At 40.7% G+C, this 21,599-nt stretch overlaps 1 protein-coding gene across 4 annotated transcripts in view; it reads left to right on the top strand.

The window, feature by feature from the left end:
• Window positions 1-21,599, top strand: part of Vinc (vinculin) — a 413,074-nt gene that overhangs the window by 13,418 nt on the left and 378,057 nt on the right. For all 4 annotated transcript variants that reach the window (XM_067141297.2, XM_067141296.2, XM_067141293.2 and 1 more), the window contains exon 2: window positions 8,045-8,152. In XM_067141297.2, coding sequence (XP_066997398.2) covers window positions 8,045-8,152 — 108 coding nt within the window. The remainder of the gene's footprint in view (window positions 1-8,044; window positions 8,153-21,599) is intronic.

Below are 21,599 nucleotides of genomic sequence, written 5' to 3'. Positions count from 1 at the left end.
GCTGTGACATTAATGGGAACAATGCTGTTAAACCAAGTTTTACATTTTCTGAGTGGCTTTTGAGACACAACAAAGGACTTCATTTTATAAAATAATTATCAAATGTACTTTCTATTCTGGTCAGTGCAAGTATTTCCTCCATTAGATCAAATTGTTGTAAATGCTTTATGATGACACAACATTCATGCATCTGTAAATCTGCATGTTTTGTAGTAGTGCATATGAGGCTGTAGGAATTTTTTGAAAAGTTATCCAGGCTGACTGCTACAAATATTGACATTAGGTGGTGTGGTGGTTGTCTGAGGCGAAACTAAATGCTTGAACTTTAATGACACATACGTAGGACAAGGACAGTTTGTACACTAGAAGTAGTGGTGCACCATTTACAAATGTCAGATGGGTCCTGGTAATTCTTCTTTTTTTTCATGCATCTTAAATTTTGTATGAATTTTGAAATGAGCAGTTGGATTTGAAATTTTAATTTGACTTTGTAACCAGACCTTGAAACTTTTTGTCTAATGTACTTATATACTGCTCTTTCACACCTTCATTCAGTAGCCCCTACACTATAATGCCTTTTTATCTCTTGACTTCATGGTTTTTGTTCTGTCGGCTCACTAAATTTGTGAATACTTGTTTTATCTGTAGGCCCACATCTTGACATATCTTATTAGTTTGTATACTGCAGTTGATCAGCTGTTCACCTCTTGTACTCAAGGATATGGCACATTCAGTCAGCATTTAAGAGGACAGGGCGAGTTGGCCGTGCGCGTAGAGGCGCGCGGCTGTGAGCTTGCATCCGGGAGATAGTAGGTTCGAATCCCACTATCGGCAGCCCTGAAAATGGTTTTCCGTGGTTTCCCATTTTCACACCAGGCAAATGCTGGGGCTGTACCTTAATTAAGGCCACGGCCGCTTCCTTCCAACTCCTAGGCCTTTCCTATCCCATCGTCGCCATAAGACCTATCTGTGTCGGTGCGACGTAAAGCCCCTAGCAAAAAAAAAAAAAAAAGCATTTAAGAGGCTTAATATGAAGACACTTGTATCATTATGATTACTGGCCTGTTAATAGACACCTTCCTGGGTAAATTTCTGGTTTTGTCTGTTGGAAATGACCTTAAATGCCCAACAGCACTGATAAGGTGGTGTATAAATGAGAACAAACTCAATTGTTTTTGAACTCTTGAAGAGGCTAAGACACAACGTTGATACTAGTTTAACAGTTGCAAATGCCTATTATTCTCAAGGTAGTTTCTTACACTGTGGCGTATAGGTTAGCACAGCTCTGGCAAATATGTGATCATGCGCCGTGTCACTGTGTACTGCGGTTGAGGTGTTAGTAATCAAGAAAAATGCATAGCAAGTCAAAATGTAATCACGAGTCACATTTTCACCACGCCTGGGTTAGCATATCGTCGTTGCCGGGACAAAATCTCCTATGTGATAATATTTTTGGAGATATACTGACCCGCAGCACATACGTTTTGAAGAGCGAGAATGCCTTGACAGTATTCACACAATATTGCACCTTAGATGACAGAACCTTACCGGCCAATGTTCTAAGCTAAAATATTTCACATGGAAGGTTTTGTCCCGGCAGCGACGATATCCTGTTCTGGCTGGCTAAAGTTCCATTCTCACCTCTGCTCAAATTTGGGACTGGAATGGGGTGTACTCAGCATCAGGTAATATAATTGAGTAAGAAAATGGGTAAATCCCACTCTCAGCCATTCTTAAGGTGGTTTTCCTCCTGGACTTCTGGCAAATACTGGGATAGTACCTAATGTATTGGTCATGACTGCTTCTTTCTCCATCTTAGTTTCAGTTAATGACAAATACGGATTCTAACCATCATAGTCTTGGTCTCTCTGTACTTCTTATCCTCCATAACAGAGTCCATTATTCTCCTATTTAATGTATCCTCCTCCATTCACCTCACATGACCCCACCACCAAAGCCAGTTTATGCATACAGCTTCATCCTTTGAGTTCATTCCTAACTTAGCCTGTATCTTCTCATTCCAAGTACCTTCTTACCATTGCTCCCATTTGTTTGTACCAGCAATCATTCTTGCTACTTTCATGTCTGTTGCTTCTAGCTTATGAATACAATAAGATATCCTGAATCCACCCAGCTTTCACTCCCGTAAAGCATGTTTGGTCTGAGAACAGACTGATGTAAAGGAAGTTTCGGCCAGGAGCGGACTTCCTTCTTACAGAATAATGCTGATCGCAACTGTGAACTTGCTGCATTAGCTTTGCTGCACTTTGATTCAGTCTCGCTCACTACACTACTATCCTAGGAGAAGTGGCTCAGACGGTTGAGACGCTGGCATTCTGACCCCAAAACACACATCCTAAATACTTGAAATTATCTACATGTTTCAGCTTTGTATTCCCAACCTGACATTCATTTCTCTTAGATTTCTTACCTACAGTCATCAATTTAGTCTTGGAAAGGCTAATTTCCATATCATACTCATTACACATATTTTCAAGTTTCAATACATTAGACTGCAGATTTTCAGCACAATCTGCCGTTGAGATCTCAAGTTGTCTGCATAGCCCAAACTGCTTGCTACATTTCCATCTGACGGAGTCCCTCCCTACACTTTATACATTTCAGTAGACGATCCATAAGAACTATAAACAATAAAGATGAAAGATCACAGCCTTGTCTAACCCCTATAAGGGCCTTGAACCACAAACTCACTCTACCATCAATTCTCACCGCAGATCAGTTGTCAGCATTAATTCAGTTGGTTACTTTTAATAATCTACCATTAATCACATAGTCTCCCAGTAAGGCGAAAATCTTTTCCCTCGGTACTCTAGCATATGCCTTCTCTAGACCTACAAAACATAAACTTAACTGTCTATTCGTCTTGTAGCATTTTTCAGTTACCTGGCACATACTGAAAATCTGATCCCAACAAGCCCCTCTGTGGTCTGAAACCACAATGTTTTTCATCCAATTTATTATCAACCACTGATCACATCCTCTCTTCCAAGATGCCCGTGAACACCTTGCCTGGTATACCGATCAATGAAATACCTGGATTGTTCTTGCGATCGTACGTGTTTCCTTGCTTACAGATAAGTGCAATTACTGCTTTCATCCAATCATAAGGTACCCGGGTGTCAGCAATTAAAGTTATTGTATTCAGCGCGGTACAGCATGGGCTGCAATGATCGCAGGAGTCTGAAATTTTGTAGATATGCTAACTAAGCAATGTGCTCGCGAATTATGCCACAAAAATTATTAGTTCCAGGTTTTGCCACCAGGCGAAAATATGGCGCGCTATGAGCAATGGTAGGGGTCACAGAAAAGAAGCAGGAAAGATCAAACGCATGATAACGGTGGTTCTTGGAGGTTTATTAGGTTTATTAGCATTTATGGTTACAAACACTGTTTGATATGGCCTCCAAACTCAGCAACATGCTGCATCCGCAATACAGCATGGTCGGCAGTTGTCCGCAGCATATTGGGTGAAATCAGACCGATATATTGTCGTATGCTAGCCTTTAGATCAGGCAGAGATCGGACATATCCCTCATAGACACGATCTTTCAAATACCCCACAACCAGAAGTCACATGGATTTAGGTCAGGGGACCTCGAAGGCCATGCATCTGGAAAATTCCTAGAGATAATGCGGTTGTTATTGAAGGTTTCTGTAAGCAATTCTTTCACCAGGCGAGCAATACGTAGTGTTGTCCCATCTTGGATGAAAATAATGGTGTGGTCACAGTTGCGTTCCTGCAAAGCTGAATCATGTGTTGCACAAGGAGGTCCCTATAACGTGCAAATGTCGCTGTACACCTTGAAGGCACATGAGGGGTAGTCTCCTCAAAGAAAAACGGACCGATAATGAAGGAGCTTGTAAAACCACACCAAGCAGTCACAAAAGCTGAATACAGTGGTTGTTCCTGCACAGCGTTTGGAGGAGTCGAACCCCATATGTGACAGTTCTGTACATTCACTGAACCCTCCAGAGAAAAATGTGCCTCATCAGTCCACAGAATATTCCTGGCCATATGTTGTCCACTTGACGCGTGCCAGAAATCAAAGGGCAAAGTCACGGCGTTGTGCAACATCTTGCGGTTGCAATTTGTGAACAGTGTGAAGTTTGTAGGGATACCAGTGTAAAGTGCACCGCAAAATCTCGTGAACTGTTCACTGGGGTAGCGACAATTCACGTGACACAGCTCGAGCACTGGTTACAGAATTGGGAGAATATGCTGCATGGTCTGCTACAGCAACTTCATCAACAACATCCATGAGGATGGGCCGCCGTCCTCTTCCTGGTGCGACACCTAATTCATCTTTACAGACTATGAATCTCATGTTAAAACCGTATTGGCGGTTGAACTTCTTACAAAATTGTACAAAATTATGTTGATGTCCTCCTAGTCAATACTCTCTCGCAGGGCCTGCCCCATTTCCCCACTCCACCTCTTCCTAGCAGCACATCTTGCGTCTCGACTGCGGGAGCAAGTCAGTCGAGAGCTGGACTCCATAGTCAGAGAACACGTGTGATACAAGAGGGCCACATAACATAAGTTAATTTTCATTCTTCATAACTTACCTTAAATGTTTTTCCTGTTAGTCACCATTTTTCAACTCTTAATTTGATTTGTATTATCCATTTTACAGACCAAAAATCAGACAGTTCAACTTCAGTAATGCTTATGTATATCAGCCCATGTCTGAACATAACAACTAAGCCAAGAGTTTACAGCAGTATTCGGGAGAGAGTGGGTTCGAACCCCCACTGTCGGCAGACCCGAAGATGGTTTTCCGTGGTTTCCCATTTTCACACCGGGCAAATGCTGAGGCTGTACCTTAATTAACCTTCCAGCGGGCGCGCGGCGGCTGAATGGCCGCCCTTTCTTTTACGTCATCAAATCGAAGACTTCTTAACAGTAATCGAAAGCGACGTTCGCTGAAGTTAGCCCGCAGTATTATCATTCCGGTTCCGTTGGTAGTAAACAATTCCGATAAGTTTGTGCGGTTTACTCTTTTCACGTCTATCAAGAACAAGGCACCAAAAAGAACTAACATTTCCAATCTTGTTGTTTCTCCAAAATCTCTTTCTCGACCTTCTGGATGTTGCACTTTTACCCTGTCAATAAACGTATTTGTATGTCTCACAATTTCATCGACCATATTTTAATTTATTATGGTGAGAAAGCATTCTTGTTAATTTTTACACTGGTGAGATTGTTTTCATCAAGTCCTTTGCCTTTGTTTTTGTTTTCCTTCCCATGGGATTATTTGCCCGTAATGTCTCCATTGAAGAAACATAGGGTGCTGTGTTCGTGGTCGTCATAGCTTACTTCATCAGCCCTGTCCATCTTAATTTCAGAGTCACTGCTCTCCGTTTTGATAACTTCGGGTTCGAAATCAATATCATTAGGACCGTACCAAACATCTTCTCCTTCATTCGTTTCTTCTTCTTCCAATTCATCAAGAATTCAGAGAATAGAATCAGGATCAATGTAGCGTGCCCTGAAACACATAATAAGACACAATTACGTCAATATTATTGAAGAAAAACAATAGGAGAAAGGATGGAATCAAGCAGAACCCTAAGCAAACTTCAAAATATAAATATTTTGGAACATTTATGCATGAGAGAAAATGTTCCTCTCGGACGCACCCACACGCACACGCGAGCGAAATATATTTACTTACATGTTTCATTCGGGTATGAGAGAATACGAAAATAATCGGGCGCATGGCGGCAGACTGGCCACCTGACTAAAATGACAATGGCACGCTCCACTTAGAAACTGAACAGCGGCTGATATTCATTTTTCCCCTTCCCTTTCTTTCTTTATTACTGTCCAGAAAGGTTTCCCTGCTGCTTGACCTAGCCTTTTCAGGTTATTAATGAAATCTTCCCAAAACTTCTTCTTAGATTCAACAGTTATTTGTTTCACTCTGTTTCTTTCATCTACGTACAATTCCCTATCTGCATCAGTCCTTGTTTGGATCCATTTCTGATACACCTTCTTTTTTTACTATCAAAGGGTAGAGAAAGGTCTACCTATACACTTTGATAGTGATCGATTATCAACACAGACCACAATGAAATTCATAACTTATGACACCTTCTTTTTTACATTTACCAGCTGCTCTCGCTTCATCATTTCAACAAGATGTTAGCTTTTTCCTATCTTTACACACAGTTGTTCCTAGGCATTCTATTACTGTTTCTAATACAGCATCCCTTTGTCACCCATTCTCTTTCCATTTCCTGAACCTGTTTACTGTCCATTGTTTGGAACTTTTCACTAATCATATCCCTATACTTTTTTCTAATTTCCTCATCCTGGAGATTTTCCATCCTTATTTGTCTGCAGACAGATTTTAGTTTCTCTCTCCTAGGCATAGAGATACTTAATGCACTACAGATCAGATAGTGGTTGGTATCATTTAAAAAAACCTGGAAAACCCGCACATTGCTAACAGATTTCCTGAATTCAAAGGTGGTTAATCTATATCATTTACGGATCGGATTCTCCTACCCACCCATGTATAGCAGTGAATAGCCTTATGCTTGAAAAATATATTCTTAACTGGTAATCCCATACTAGCATAGAAGTCCAGTAAATGCCTCTCATTCCTACATCTACTATACTCCTATATCTTCCCCACATTTACTCATTACTTTCCCATATCCTTCAGTTCTATTTCTACCTCTTGCATTGCAGTTGCCCATTAGGTCTACTCTGTCCTTACTGTTGACCCTGACTACAATGTCACTTGATGCTTCATAAAACTTTTTTTTTTTTTTACAATTTGTTTTATGTTGCACCGACACAGATAGGTCTTATGGCGACGATGGGATAGGAAAGGGCTAGGAGTGGGAAGGAAGCGGCCGTGGCCTTAATTAATGTACAGCCCCAGCATTTGTCTGGTGTGAAAATGGGAAACCACGGAAAACCATCTTCAGGGCTGCCGACAGTGGGGCTCTAACCCACTATCTCCCAGATGCAAGCTCACAGCTGCGCGCCCCTAGCCGCACGTCCAACTCGCCTGGTGCCTTCATAAAACTTGTCAACTTTCACCTCATCTGCACCCTCACATAGTGAATACACTGAGACAATTCTCAACCTAATTTCTCCAACTATCAAATCTACCCACACCATTCGCTCATTTACGTGCCTAATAGAAACTATGTTAATTGCAGTAGTATTCTTGATGAATAGTCCTACCCCACACTATGCCCTTCCCTTTTTAACACCCATCAAGAACTTTTTATAATCTGTCTCTTCGTCATTACCTCCGTTTACCCGAATATCATTAACTCTTAACACATCCATATGCATCCTCTTCGCTGACTCGGCCAGTTCTACTTTCTTTTTCTTTCTTTCTTCCTTCCTTCCTTAAACCCCATTGATATTGATAGCTCTCCATCAAATTCCATTTTGTTTGCCAAGTTGTTTCCAAGGAGTCCCTCGCCTGTCAAATGGAAGTGGGACTCCGTTACTCCCATAGTTCCAAGGTTTGCTTAAAACATTCCAAGCGTGTTTGGTGAAAATTCTGTGAAGCAGGATGCTACCCTACTCACACATAGTCTCTGAGAATCTCTCCTCTAATGGGTTAGGGACCACGGTGGATTGTAGAGTCCTAGCCACCTGAGCACGAGGAGGACTATGACACGGAATATGTCTGAGATGCCCACTCCCGTTCCATAGCAACTAATATCCTGACTCTTGAAACCACTTACTAGGCCACTCAGCTGTTTCCCATGGTTCACGAACTATGACGTGACCATAGTAACCCACACTACGAACCAATAATAATAATAATAATAATAATAATAATAATAATAATAATAATAATGAATTAAGCATCTTGATAATTTTTCCTTTACAAGTAATTGGTTAGTTCCATATTTATGTGCCTCAGCTATGGTATGACTACTTATTTTATGGTCTTTATAGAAGAATGTGAAGAAGGGTGTTCTTCTATCCTGTTGTCATGAAGCGCTAGACAGCGAGTGTGACTTTCTCTGAACTTTCCCTTACTTGCAGGTGTCTCGACTTGTCATCCTCCATGAAGAAGCCGAGGATGGAAATGCTATGCCTGATTTGGAGCGGCCAGTTATGGCTGTTAGTAAAGCTGTTGCCAACTTAGTGAAGGTATGTTATTCAAATTTTAAAATTTAATTTTTTTTTACCTTGCTGAATTTTGCATATTATGTTCAGAATTAGGTTTATGTGAAGAAGTACCTGTGTTGAAGACAGCACAATTTGTGGCTATAAGGTTTACTTCAGAGTTAGTGAATTGATTTGATAAGTTCTGCGGTTGAAAGGAGATACCAAGTTTTTCTGTGCATATTGCGAATTAGAAATCCTTGGGAAGTATGATCGAGAATAAGAAGATAGGTGAGGATCTGGGGCAGTTTTCACTTTATAGCTGAGTTGCCAAATATCTTTGGAACATATTTTGTATATTATGGAATGCTACATTTTCTGTTTATGTTGTTATGATGCAAATTTCTTTGAGATGAGTAAACAAACAGAAGCACCAGTCATTGCTTTTATGTTACATATGAGAGATTTTTCCAGTTATCTGGTTTATGTATTAATTATGGTTTATATTAATTCAGTTTTGTTAATATTTGTTGTTTGTAACAGTAAGTGGGATGTATGATTTACCTGACAATTGTGAAGAACGTTAATGTAGATCTTCATAGGTCATTCATTCTATGTTTGACTGCCCTTATTTTAAGAAAAATGTATCTAGCTGAATTGAATACAGTTAACTAGTGCTGTTACAGGTTCGTATTCTCAAATATGTAATTTGTAAGCATTTTATCAACTCTCATGGTTTTTGAAAGAAAAAAAATCCAAGTGAGTTGCACAACTTGCTGGACTGTGTTATTGAGTGCATTTTAGTATGCACTTTGTTACTCTGTATAGAAATATATTTTAGTGGATATACATATGATCTGACATTTTCATGAGCTCCGTAGGTGTAAGAGACCGGGCGAGTTGGCCGTGCGCGTTGAGGCGCGCGGCTGTGAGCTTGCATCCGGGAGATAGTAGGTTCGAATCCCACTATCGGCAGCCCTGAAGATGGTTTTCCGTGGTTTCCCATTTTCACACCAGGCAAATGCTGGGGCTGTACCTTAATTAAGGCCACGGCCGCTTCCTTCCAACTCCTAGGCCTTTCCTATCCCATCGTCGCCATAAGACCTATCTGTGTCGGTGCGACGTAAAGCCCCTAGCAAAAAAAAAAAAAAAAAAAAAAAAAAAGTAGGTGTAAGAAATAACTAGTAGCCATTGCAGATTGATATTAGATAGATTACTTATATGTTATACATCGACAGCATCACAGACTGGATTGTTAATGTCCTCCAAAAGCATAAAATAATATATGTAATATATCTCCATTTGTGGTTTGGATGTGGGGTCTAACAAGAATAGACTCCAAGCAACATCAAAGCAGTGCCAGTTATACAAAACACACAGATTCGAAATACCTGAGGCTGTCTCTTCTTCAAGCATTGAAGATTTCTTGATGCCATTGGTCGAGGATCATGTGGCATATTTTCTTACCTACTGTGAGCTACCATTGTTAGGAAACTTTTAGTTCTTTGGTATGTTAATTCAGAAAGCCTAGTTACTGTAGGTGAGTAACGTTAGAAAAGTACATGATCTGTGACAATACCAGTATATATTTATTGAATTAAGATACTTTCAACATTTAAAGGGTCTTTGATATGGCCAGACAACCATTGTACATAATATCTCCTGCAGATATAGACATAATGTCCATCTCCCTCAGCTGCATTCACGAGTATATTCAGAATCTCATATCTGGCAACTGTCCATTTGTACTCATACGGTTGAATGAACTACATTCCTAACTTCAGACTAGGATTTAATTCCTTGGACAAGCAAAAATTGTATGAAGGGCTGCCTACAGGCCTACTACCCTACATCATGATCCGGCAATAACTGTTCGTGTTCACTTGTAAATTGCAGTCACAGATCAGATATATACCTGGTAGAAATAAAACATGGATTTACAAATCATTCAAAAAGACAATAAAACTGGAAATAAATAGGGTAGAGAAGGTAATTTTAGCCCAGGCAACTGAATATCGCTTTCTGAAATACTTTATATTTTTATGATTCCTTCTGTTGCGTACAGATATGTTTTACTCTTTACAACTACTCTATAAACTTTGTGAGTGGAAATATTCAGAGATAGGGTGTTTTTCTTTGTTATTTGCTTTACGTCGCACCGACACGCATAGGTCTTATGGCGACGATGGGATAGGAAAGGCCTAGGAATGTGAAGGAAGCGGTCGTGGCCTTAAATTAAGGTACAGCCCCGGGATTTGCCTGGTGTGAAAATGGGAAACCACGGAAAACCATCTTCAGGGCTGCTGACAGTGGGATTCGAACCCACTATCTGCCAGATGCAAGCTCACAGCTGTGCGCTCCTAACCGCACGGCCAACTCTCCCGGTGATAGGGTGTTAGGAAGTGGTGCAATTTGCTAAGGATATCTTTCATTTCCATTAATAAGCCTCCGTGGCTCAGGCGGCAGCACATCGGCCTCTCACTGCTGGATACCGTGGTTCAAATCCTGGTCACTCCATGTGAGATTTGTGCTGGACAAAGCGGAGGCAGGACAGGTTTTTCTCTGGGTATTCTGGTTTTCCCTGTCATCTTTCATTCCAGCAACACTCTCCATAATCATTTCATAGCATCTATCAGTCATTCATAAATTACTTTGGGAGTGGCGACCCCATTGTACTAATAATAGCCTATATATGGTTCATTCCTTTCATCCCTGATCCGGTCAAAGATTGGAAAACAGGTTGTAGGTTTTCATTCATCTTTCATTTCTATTATCTTTGAAGTTTATATATTTAGCGTATGGCTTTTAATGCCGGGAGTGTCCGAGGACATATTCAGCTTACCTGGTGCAGGTCTTTGTTTGACACCCATGATCGACCTGGACATCTGGATGCGAGATGATGATGATGATGATGATGATGATGATATAGGGCAAGGGAGAAACCCGGTGTTGGCACATAACCTACTCCTGTCAAATAACACCAGAGGGTCTGCTCAAGGCTTTACGTCACCATCCAATGGACGAATTGCTATCAACATTGTCATCGGACTTCACTCCATATGAACACTGTGGAGAGGTTTGGATTTGAACTCAGGCTTTTGGAATGTAAACTGGTTATTATAAAATATATACCACCACCTCTCCTACCCTGCCGGCCAACATTTTGCTAGTGACATTTTTTTGCACTAACGGGACTCAGACTGGCTAACGACGGTGTCTGACCATAGAGACTTGACACCTTAATGATCATGGCCAACAGGCTGGTTCTCTTCGAGGTCATTAACAACAACAACAGAATTGAGCATTTTTCAGAATGAGACTAATTTGTCTCTTCTACTAATTTGAGTTTCAGCTAGGCTTTTTGATTGCCATATGTTATTGCCCTTTCCAGCTGCCCTTCCACAATTGGGGTTGAAGGTACGAGGGCAGATCAGAAAATAAGTTGCACTTCCCAGTTATGGCTATTTATTATACAACCTATTCAACAGCAACACGACTATAACGACATACACTGTAATGTCACTTTTCCACATAGTTTCCAAGAGACTCCAAACATTTCTGCAAACGCACAACCAACTTGTCGATGCCGGATACATAGAAATTTCCTCCAGCGTTCTGCAACCACTCGAGACAGCGGCCTTCACCTCCTCATCGGTCTGGAAACATCAACCACCGAGCTCCGTTTTGAGCTTACCGAACAGATGAAAGTCGCATGGCGCTAGGTCGGGATTGTAGGGTGGATGTTGCCAGACCTCCCACTTGAAAAGCTGCAGCAGTTCTCTCATTTGGTGGGCCTTGTGAGGTGTTGCGTTATTGTACAACAAAATCACACTGGCGCTCAATTTAACCCGGCGTTTCTCTTTAATCGCTTTACGCAACCGGTGCAGTCTTTGACAATACGACGACGCGTTGATCGTCGTTCCTTTCGGCATGAATTCCACGTGCAGCAAACCCTCCGTGTCAAAGAACACTGTCACCATAACCTTACCGGCTGAAGGTTGAACCTTGGCCTTCTTTCGTTGTAGTGATGAGGGGTGCACCCATTCCATTGATGTTGGCTTCGTTTCGGGGGTGAAGTGGTGGACCCACGTTTCGTCGCCTGTGACGATTCGCTGCAGAAACCTGTTACCGCCTGCGGCATAGCGTTGCAAAAATGCCAGGGAGGATTGGAAACGTTGTCCCTTGTGCTCATCGGTGAGAAGACGTGGGACCCATCTTTGATACAGGTTACGATATCCAAGGTCCTCGTGAACAATGGCGAACACAGTGCCATACGACATGTTCAGCTGCGTCACGATTTCTCTCAGTTTAATGCGCCGGTTCTGTCTAATGATCACATTCACACTTTGACCTTTGCACGGGTCCTAGACGTTGCGGGCCTGCTTTTGCGATGGTTGTCCGTGATATCCGTTCGTCCTTCTTCGAATTGCTGACGCCACTTTACGATGCCTTTCCGGGAAATGGCCCGCTCCCTATACATAGCACTAATTTCACAATGAATGTCTGTGCAATTCTTCCTTTTGGCCCATAGGAATTGGATTGTCGCACGCACCTCATATTTGGAGTGAACGTCCAGTTGACGCGCCATTGCATTTGTCTGCTATTCACACAGTACGAGACACCACAGCGACCTGCCTAACAGACGTGTGGGTAGTGTCTGTCCCTTTCTCCGCTGTGCCCACATTTGCGACACACAGCACACTGGTGCGGCGCGTTAGTGCAACTAACCTTTAGATCCACCTACGTACTTGGCTTTGTATATTTTTATGGATGTAATGTATTATTTATGGACAGGATATATCTTCTTGGCTGTTTATTGTGTTAATAAAACTCTTGAGCTAAAGAGGAATCTGTTTTATGTGTCACTGGTTGTAGTTACTTTAGAGTTTCAGGTGGTTTCCTCTCAGCTGCAGAAATAAAAAAATGACTTATCCAGTTTTGTTTCAAATGTAGGAAGAGGTTTCAAATTCTAACTTGCTTCAAGAGCTACTGAAAATTGCGTGTATTGCAATGGTATTTAAACTATTGTGGTACAAATCATGTGGTGGGTTAAAGCTGTTTTTTTTTTTTTTTTTTTTCAAACTTCAGTGCTTGTAGATTAATTTACAGTTAACTTAAATCTACTATTAGTTTTAAATAATGGTTTGATAGGACAAGTACATACAATTTCCCAGGAGAGTTGGTGGGTTTGAAGGAGGTATTAAAGAAACTCTCATGTCTCACCTGAGGGCTGATGTGATAACATTGAAGCCTGTGTGAGATAGGCCTATTCCAAGAGAGTGTTGATGCCTCACATAATGTTGAGGATGCAACCTATTTTGGGCTGAATGCTCAACATGCAAGCAAATTAGTTTATCTAATTTATTTTCAGTGGCTTTTTGGTAATTCTTGAAGTAAGTTTGAATTTAAAACTCCTTCCTTCATTTGAAACAAAACTGCAAATGTCTTTTTTTTTTTCCTGTAGCTGAAAAGAAACCTCCTCAAACTCTACAGTAACCACAACCAGTGACACATTAAACAGATTCTCTGAAAGGCTTACCTACAATTTAATCTGTTACTTAGCAATCTGGAAAATATGGCTTCCCACGAACCTACTACGCTGGCATAGCAGGGGGAGAGGTGATACTCCCACGTGGCGCGTCCCAGGTGGTGGATAGGGGGTTCCTAACCGGCGGACTTGAGGGAAATAAAATACCACACTACCCCCTGCGGGTGGGGGACGCACATGTAGAATACACCCGCGGTATCCCCTGCCTGTTGTAAGAGGAGACTACAAGGGGCTCTCAATTTGGGAGTGAGGATTGGCGACCATGGGGCCCTTAGCTGAGTCCTGGCATTGCTTCCACTTACTTGTGCCAGGCTCCTCACTTTCGTCTATTCTGTCTGACCTCCCTTGGTCAACTCTTGTTCTTTTCCGACCCCAACGTTATTAGATTATTCGAGGCCTAGGGAGTCTTTCATTTTCACGCCCTCCGTGGCCCTTGCCTTTCTTCGTCCGTTACTTCATTTTTTGAAGTGACGGATCCCTTCGTTTTTTTTCTTTTTTTTTCTCTCTCTCTGCCCCCTGTGGATGGGGGATGCAGATGAAGAATACACCCATGGTATCCCCTGCCTGTTGTGAGAAGCGACTAAAAGGGGCGACCAAGGGATGATTGTATTACAACCATGAAACTACTCTTGATTAGTACCATCACGCGGGGAACACCATGGGTCGTCTTTACTTGTGAGTAGTGCCACTATATTAGGTATGAAATAGGTTTGTGATTAGTAACAGCAGTAGGTATGGACTGTGGGTTTCCAGTACCCGTGAGTCGTACCCATGTGAGCAAAACCACGGGTCTGGGTGTAGCCTGTGAGTTGTACCACTATATGAGCGACACCGTGGGTCTGCGTTGCCTGTGATCGGTACCCACTATGTGAGGAACACCACGGGAATACCGGCACCCGTGATTAGTACACCTAGGTGAGAGCCTCATCAGTTTGCGTTGGCTGTGAGTGGCGCCATTGTGTGAGAAACACCATAGGTCTGCGTTACCTGTACAAGGTACAGTACTTGTGGGTAGTACCATAATGTTTGGAACACTGAGTTTATGCTACTTTTGATTAGTACCCCAACATGACAATACCATAGTTCTACTTTACTAGCGATAAATACCATTCTGAGGGGCCTTTGACCTGGATTTTGGACCCCTTAAGCATCCTCAATTCAGGACTGTGCTTTATAGGGTGTCCCTTGGTCAGTAATACTATTATTTATAGTCTTTTTGAGTTGGATCCACTGTTTTTTTTTGTGTTTTGGGTTTTTTGGGGTTCATTTCCATCCATTCATTCTTCATGACATTTTTTTATTTTGGCCAGTGGACGTTTTTTGAACTTTTTGTTTGTCATTTCATTTCGTACCATTAGGGGCCGATGATCTCGATTTTAGGCCCCTTTAAACAACAAGCATCATCATCATCATCATCATCATCATCAAGTATGGCTTCAGAATATTATCTTGCCTTTATTGTCCTGGCTTCAATTCCTAACTAAGTTATCCTGAAAGCATAAAAATTCATCCTTGTTACTAGTTGCTTTTTAGCTCAACTGGTGAATTAGTAGGGTACGGTTGGATTGTCACTTGCCTCCTTTGCTCAAAGTTACAGTGTTGAATCCACCGGGCGAGTTGGCCGTACGGTCAGGGGGCGCGCAGCTGTGAGCTTGCGTCCGGGAGATAGTGGGTTCGAATCCCACTGTCGGCAGCCCTGAAAATGGTTTTCCGTGGTTTCCTATTTTCACACCAGGCAAATGCTGGGGCTGTACCTTAAGGCCACAGCCGCTTCCTTCCAACTCTTAGGCCTTGTCGCCATAAGACCTATCTGTGTCATGCGACATAAAGCCACTAGCAAAAAAAAAAAAAAAAAAAAAAAAAAAAAAAAAAAAAGTGTTGAATCCTGGCTTAGTTGATCAGATTGTGGTGATTATATCTTTAAGGGCAATTCAGCAGTTGGTCATTATTTAAAAGTCTTTAAGTAGGAGATACTGTAGGTTAGCATGGTAGCTTACCTACTGTTTAGTTGGCATGGGTTCAGTTTCAGGCTTTCTCATGAATTTCTGATGGGTTTCTCATCTTAGTGAATAGTTTTGAGAAGAGGGTTAAAATCTTGTTCTTGATTTTCTGTATGATTTTCAGGCTACAACTCCAGACAAATGCCTGGATGCACATAAAACCCATGGCTGTTTCCTTCACAGTCTCAACCTAATTACAAATATACTTGTCAGTGAAGACACAGCTGTTAAATAGATTACTTGACTTACATCACATAATTACTTAAACAGGACGTTTGACAATATACCTAGCCCATAAAATGATGCAACAACAATATTCTAGATACTAAAAATGGCTTTCACGGTTGCAGATCTTAGGATCACAGGAATAGAACCAGCTTTTGGGTGGTTAGGCCGGGTGCGTTTACAGAGTTTCGCCCAGACATGCCATTTGGGCTCATCAGTTGGATTGGTACGCCCCTGCAAGACTCTGCTTAGCACTGGCAGACCAACCGTGTGGTCCCACTATGTTAGCAAATAGGGATTGCTAACCTGCTAAAGGAGAAGTGAATGCTCCGTTTTCAAAAATCTGTTCTCCCCATGGAGATACAATACTAAAAATGGCTTTCACGGCTGTATACTGGCTTGCTTTTGTGAGGCTTGTGAGTGGTTGTCAGTGTAGTCATATTTGACATCCTGTTAATGAATTGATGTCTCATCCTTTGGATTTAAAGTTTTGTACATTAAAAGGGAATTACTGGCATATGTAAGAGAATTCTAAAAAGCTTTTTTTCTTTGCCTTAGTGTCTAGGGTGGGAAGACATGCAAGTTAAAAACTTTCTTTACTGTACATGATGATTGTACAGGTTGTACTTTTGATGCATGCTTTGTGCAGTTTCATAAGTAAACCTGCAACTAATTTTACTAACTTGCTTGCATGAATATATGAATATGACATATGTACTTTCTTTATGAATCATGATAAATTAGCCACAGGAAGTGGTGCTGTTGCTGATATCATTGTGGCTGTGAATGGGAAGGATAAATACAGATGAAGGCCTTCATGTAACATGTGATGATGGACATTTAAAGAATAATTGCTTGTGTAGCTACAGTTGAAAATTCCAAAAGCTTTTAATTCCCCCTCCCAAATCTAAGTCAGGGCAGAACAAATTTCTTCTGTATCTAGTAGTTGTAGCTTTTAACAAAGCTGTTAAGAAGGGAACCTACATCTCATCCTTATTTGATGTTTCAAAATATGGTTGTGTTAAAGAGTCCCTACCAAACCTGTGTTTTTCCAGAATAAAGCTATTTATTATAAAACAAAATAATGGATGATATTGTGAGAAATATGTTCGGAAGATGTTTTCATCTTTCTTTACCATCGCAGCAGAGACACCAGTCCCAACCATATTATGGGGAAAATCGGCAGGAGCAAAAGATGCGTTTAAGTGGCGAAAGAAGGCAATAAGATGTATAAAAGGTAAAGCCAATAAGGAGTCATGCAGGCTTGTGTTTCAAGAACTTGCAGTAATGACCCTTCCATCATTATACATATTTTATTGCACACTCAGTATTAAAGGATATCTTGATGATCTGACATTTTGTAAAATGTATTCTCAGATGCATGGAAAAGGTATGATTTACCATACGTTAGATTGAAAAAAAGACTCAAGAATATTGTAGATCTACTGGGATTAAATTGTTCAATAAGCTACCTGCCCAATGGAAAATATGTCCTTAGGTAACTTCACAACATATCTTAAAAAAAATTGCTAATATGAATCAGTTTTTACTCGCTACCTAAATTTGAAGAAAAAAGTAATGCTATTGTCAAAGGGCAAATATGAAAATCCAGAACCTTCCTAATAGATAACTCTGGTAGTTATGATCAACTCTGCAGTTACTATTCAATAGACAAATGGCTCAGAGAGTCATGATTAGGTTTTACTTTTTAGTATATAACCCTCATACAGGGTGGCGAACGATAAGTCACCCGATTGAATTTTGATCCTACTGGTATACTATTGGGGCAATAGCTTTCAAATTGTGTGCTCAACTTCGTGCAGTTCATGGAAATTACTCCAGATGTCGTTATGAGTTTATCGCTTCCATTTTGAGTCCGCCATTTCAGTTTGCCGCGAAGATTGTGTTACTGTTCGCGGCGATGAGCAGTGTTACATTGACACAGAGAATGTTTCGTGCTCATTTTGGCTCACGGTGGGGTTCCAGCCCACAGATAGTACGCAAATTATATAATAAATTTGCAGGTACTGGATCTGTTTTGGAGTGTAAGTGGCCACGTGCACGTACCGTACGTTTGCCGCAGAACATTGAAGCCGTTTGAGTGGCTTTGACTCGTAGTCTGAGTAAATCACAAGAAGAGCCAGTGCTGAGTTGAGAATTTCACGCCGATCTGTACAAAGAATTATTCAATCCGAGCTTCGCTTGTATCCATACAAGATGACTGTGACGTATAAGTTTACCGCGAGAGATAAGGAGCGGAGACTACAGTTTGCAAGGTGGGCAATCGATCAAGACCAAGAGGCATTGCTACACAACACATGGTTTTCGGACGAAGCTTATTTTTATGTGAACGGTGTTGTGAACAATCAAAACGTTCTATTTTGGGCGAATAATCCACATGAAAGACATCTACGGGGAGAAAGTGTGCATGTGGGTCGCGATGTCAAGCCATGGAATCATCGGTCCGTTTTTCTTCGATGGTACAGTAACCGTTGAATGTTATTTAGACATGCTGTGAAACCAGTTCTTTCCTCAACTCATGGCCACAGGTCTTCCATTGCAGACCCAATGGTTAATGCAGAATGGAGCACGCCCCCATACTGCCAACGTTGTGCTTGATTTCCTACACGAAAGACTTGGCCTTGGGGTATTGTCAAACAGATATCCAGAACGTTATGAAGGAGGAGGAATGTGGCCGCCTCACAGCTCGGACATTAACCCATGAGACTTCTCCCATTGGCAGTTCCTTAAAGAGAAGGTGTACCACAGAAAACCCAAAAATGCAGTGCAACTTAGGACCATCATTGTGGAGTTATGCCGCACCATTCCAGAAGATTTGTGTTGGAGAGCCGTCACAAATGCACGTGTGCGATTTGAAGAAGTTGTAAAACAAAACGGCAGTCATATTGAACATGTGATTCATTAGGTTGTATTTCCAAGCTGTATTCTTTACTTCTACATCAATAAATTACATATCTTGTCAACAACAATGTGTTATTCATGAAACAAATCAGGTGACTTATCGTGCACCACCCGATATATGTAGTGTTCCGTTAAAAGCTGTTCAGATGTATTTTTTTTTTTTTTAGATACTGTAATTTATGTACTGTATCTGACTTGGTCTACCACAACTGTGTGTTGTCTAATGTAAACAATTCTTCTTCTGATTATTATTATTATTATTATTATTATTATTATTATTATTATTATTATTATTATTATTATTATTATAGTCCTAAAGGTATTGGTATATGCTCTCCTTAAGTTCATTCAGTATTAGTAAATATATGCTACTTGCTATGACCCCCCTTGAGTTTGTTCAATATTTGTAAATATATGCTACTTGATATGAAACACATGTCAGTGACAGCTAGTTGTTCAACTGCTTTAATGAGGAATCACTGAACTAGGGAATTAACATTTGGCATTATTTCTTCACAGCATTGGTTGCTGTGGCCTCCCAAGAGGCTTGTAGGCAGTCCATAGTCTTTTTTTTTTTTTTTTTTTTTTTCCAATGACTTCGAAATTGCTCCACATGCTGCACTAGGGAGTAATCAGCAAGCCACATTAATGGTTTACATTGTGATCATCATGGAAGCCATTAAATGGAGATTGCATTTTTATTTCATTTTTATTCTCCTGTACTCTGATCTACTGAAATTAAGTGAAAATTTAGTACAAATAGCATACAGCTAATCAAACCTTCTGGAGTGTCAAAAACTGTTGTTTGAGAACAAGCAAAAATCTCTGTAAGAAAACTTGCTTTCGTAATGTAATCATACTCTTTTTCTTCTACCGCTTTTTCCACACCTTGTAGGTTCGCAGGTGCAAACTGTGTCGCACATGTGGATTTGGCCCTGTTTTATGGCCGGATGCCCTTCCTAATGCCAACCCTATGTGGAGGGATGTTATCACTGTTGCATGTTACTGTGGTGGTTGGTAGTGTGGTGTGTTGTGTGAATATGAAGAGTAGAGCATTGGAACAAACACATACTCCCAGTTCCCGAGCCAGAAGAATTAATCACATGCGATTAAAATCCCTGTCCCGGCCGGGAATCGAACCTGGGATCCTCTTAACCGAAGGCCTCAACACAGACCATTCAGCCAAGGAGTCGGGCTTCATAATGTAATCATACACATGTAGACTATTCCATATTGCGTATGTGTTTTGTTCTTTTTTTTAGTAGTAGACTTCATTTACACCATTACATTTGCAGAATATTTTACTTAGTTTGAAGGAAATGATCAGAAGAAATAATTTGTAGTTGGGATTTTGTGCAAAGATAGCAGCAATTTTATGGTAGCTCTCACTGTTAACCCTACGTTTGGTGTTGCAGTTTACCAGAGGAGGGATACCTCATGAATTCATGATTAGAATTAAAATTTTAAATGTCTATATCACACCACCTCCTCTAAAAACTCTCCCACAGCAGGTACAGGAGTTGGACACGCATACACTTATCACCGTTTAAGGATTGCCTGCCTGCAGTTCAAAATCTGTTATAAAACTTGAGTCATCAGTAACAGGTACAGTGCAGCAACGTAAACCTGGACTTTGGAGGTGCATGCTATGCCTTAATCTGCTCATGAGTTCACTTCTGTTTCTCCCTCCTCCATGGAGGTGGACTTTCAATTTCCACAAAGCAGCTGAGTGAACTAGAAAAGAAACATCCACACTACAATAAATAACTAACAGAGCAATGACGGAAAAGATGTTAATAAAAATATAAAAAGAACACATGGGATCACCATTATTAATGAACATTTAGCGGACAATACGCGGAAGAAATGTCATTTACCATGATGAGGGAAGCAGTTGGCATTCATTTGATAATAAATAGGATAATGTTGGCATCTCAAACTATATCAAAATCTGTACCGTAAAGCCACATTAACACTCCATTCCCAGATTATGTCACAAGTTATAAAAGTTATAAAATCACCTATATGAGTGTTTATGGTTAAAACACTTTGCATTCATTAACAGACAGATTATGATTTGATGAGAAAATAAAGTGAGCAGGAACTTATTGAATTATTTTTAGGAAACTGGGAAACACAAGAGTTATACTGCCATTATTTATACAAAGCTCCATTATTCACCTTTGCTTTTATATAAATGTTTCAATATAGAGAAATACTTACTTCTTCAGTATTGTTGCAGTCATTTAGTTGATGTTAATGTCTGTCTGAAGTTTTATCATTTTGGAATTTAATTGAAGATTATGCCAAGAAACAAAGCATTTTCCTGGGAGTTTGCTTGGGCATCTGCCATTGAATATATGGATACATTCAACCCTTAAGCACTCACACGGTGGGGCTGCCCCAACATCGGAAATTTCTCACATAGATCCTATGTCAAGGCACACCAGACAATGAATCATTCCAGCTATAACTCCATTGTTCGGTTACACCCACCCAAATTGGCACTACGGTATGCTTCTGTCATATGTTGATGACTTTTTTGGAATGTTCCAAGGATTATTTCCTCTTTGGTAACAGGCCCTGTTGAGAGTTTTCTGGTCATTCAAAAAGTGTGAATCATGGTGAATACCAGTGTCCAAAATCCTTAACATTATCCTTGAATAATATATCATAGTGTAGTGTACTAGGTTGTTGTATTTTATTTTGTAGGTAAATTTTCTGTAGATTGTTTGAGCTACATTACCCTGTTAAGGGAAGGTATTTTAATGGATTTAGAATGGCACGTATGTTCCCA

The sequence above is a fragment of the Anabrus simplex genome, chromosome 2, assembly GCF_040414725.1.
Source record: "Anabrus simplex isolate iqAnaSimp1 chromosome 2, ASM4041472v1, whole genome shotgun sequence".
In the NCBI taxonomy this organism is placed as follows: domain Eukaryota; kingdom Metazoa; phylum Arthropoda; class Insecta; order Orthoptera; family Tettigoniidae; genus Anabrus; species Anabrus simplex.
This window is presented reverse-complemented; position numbering and strand designations above follow the sequence as displayed.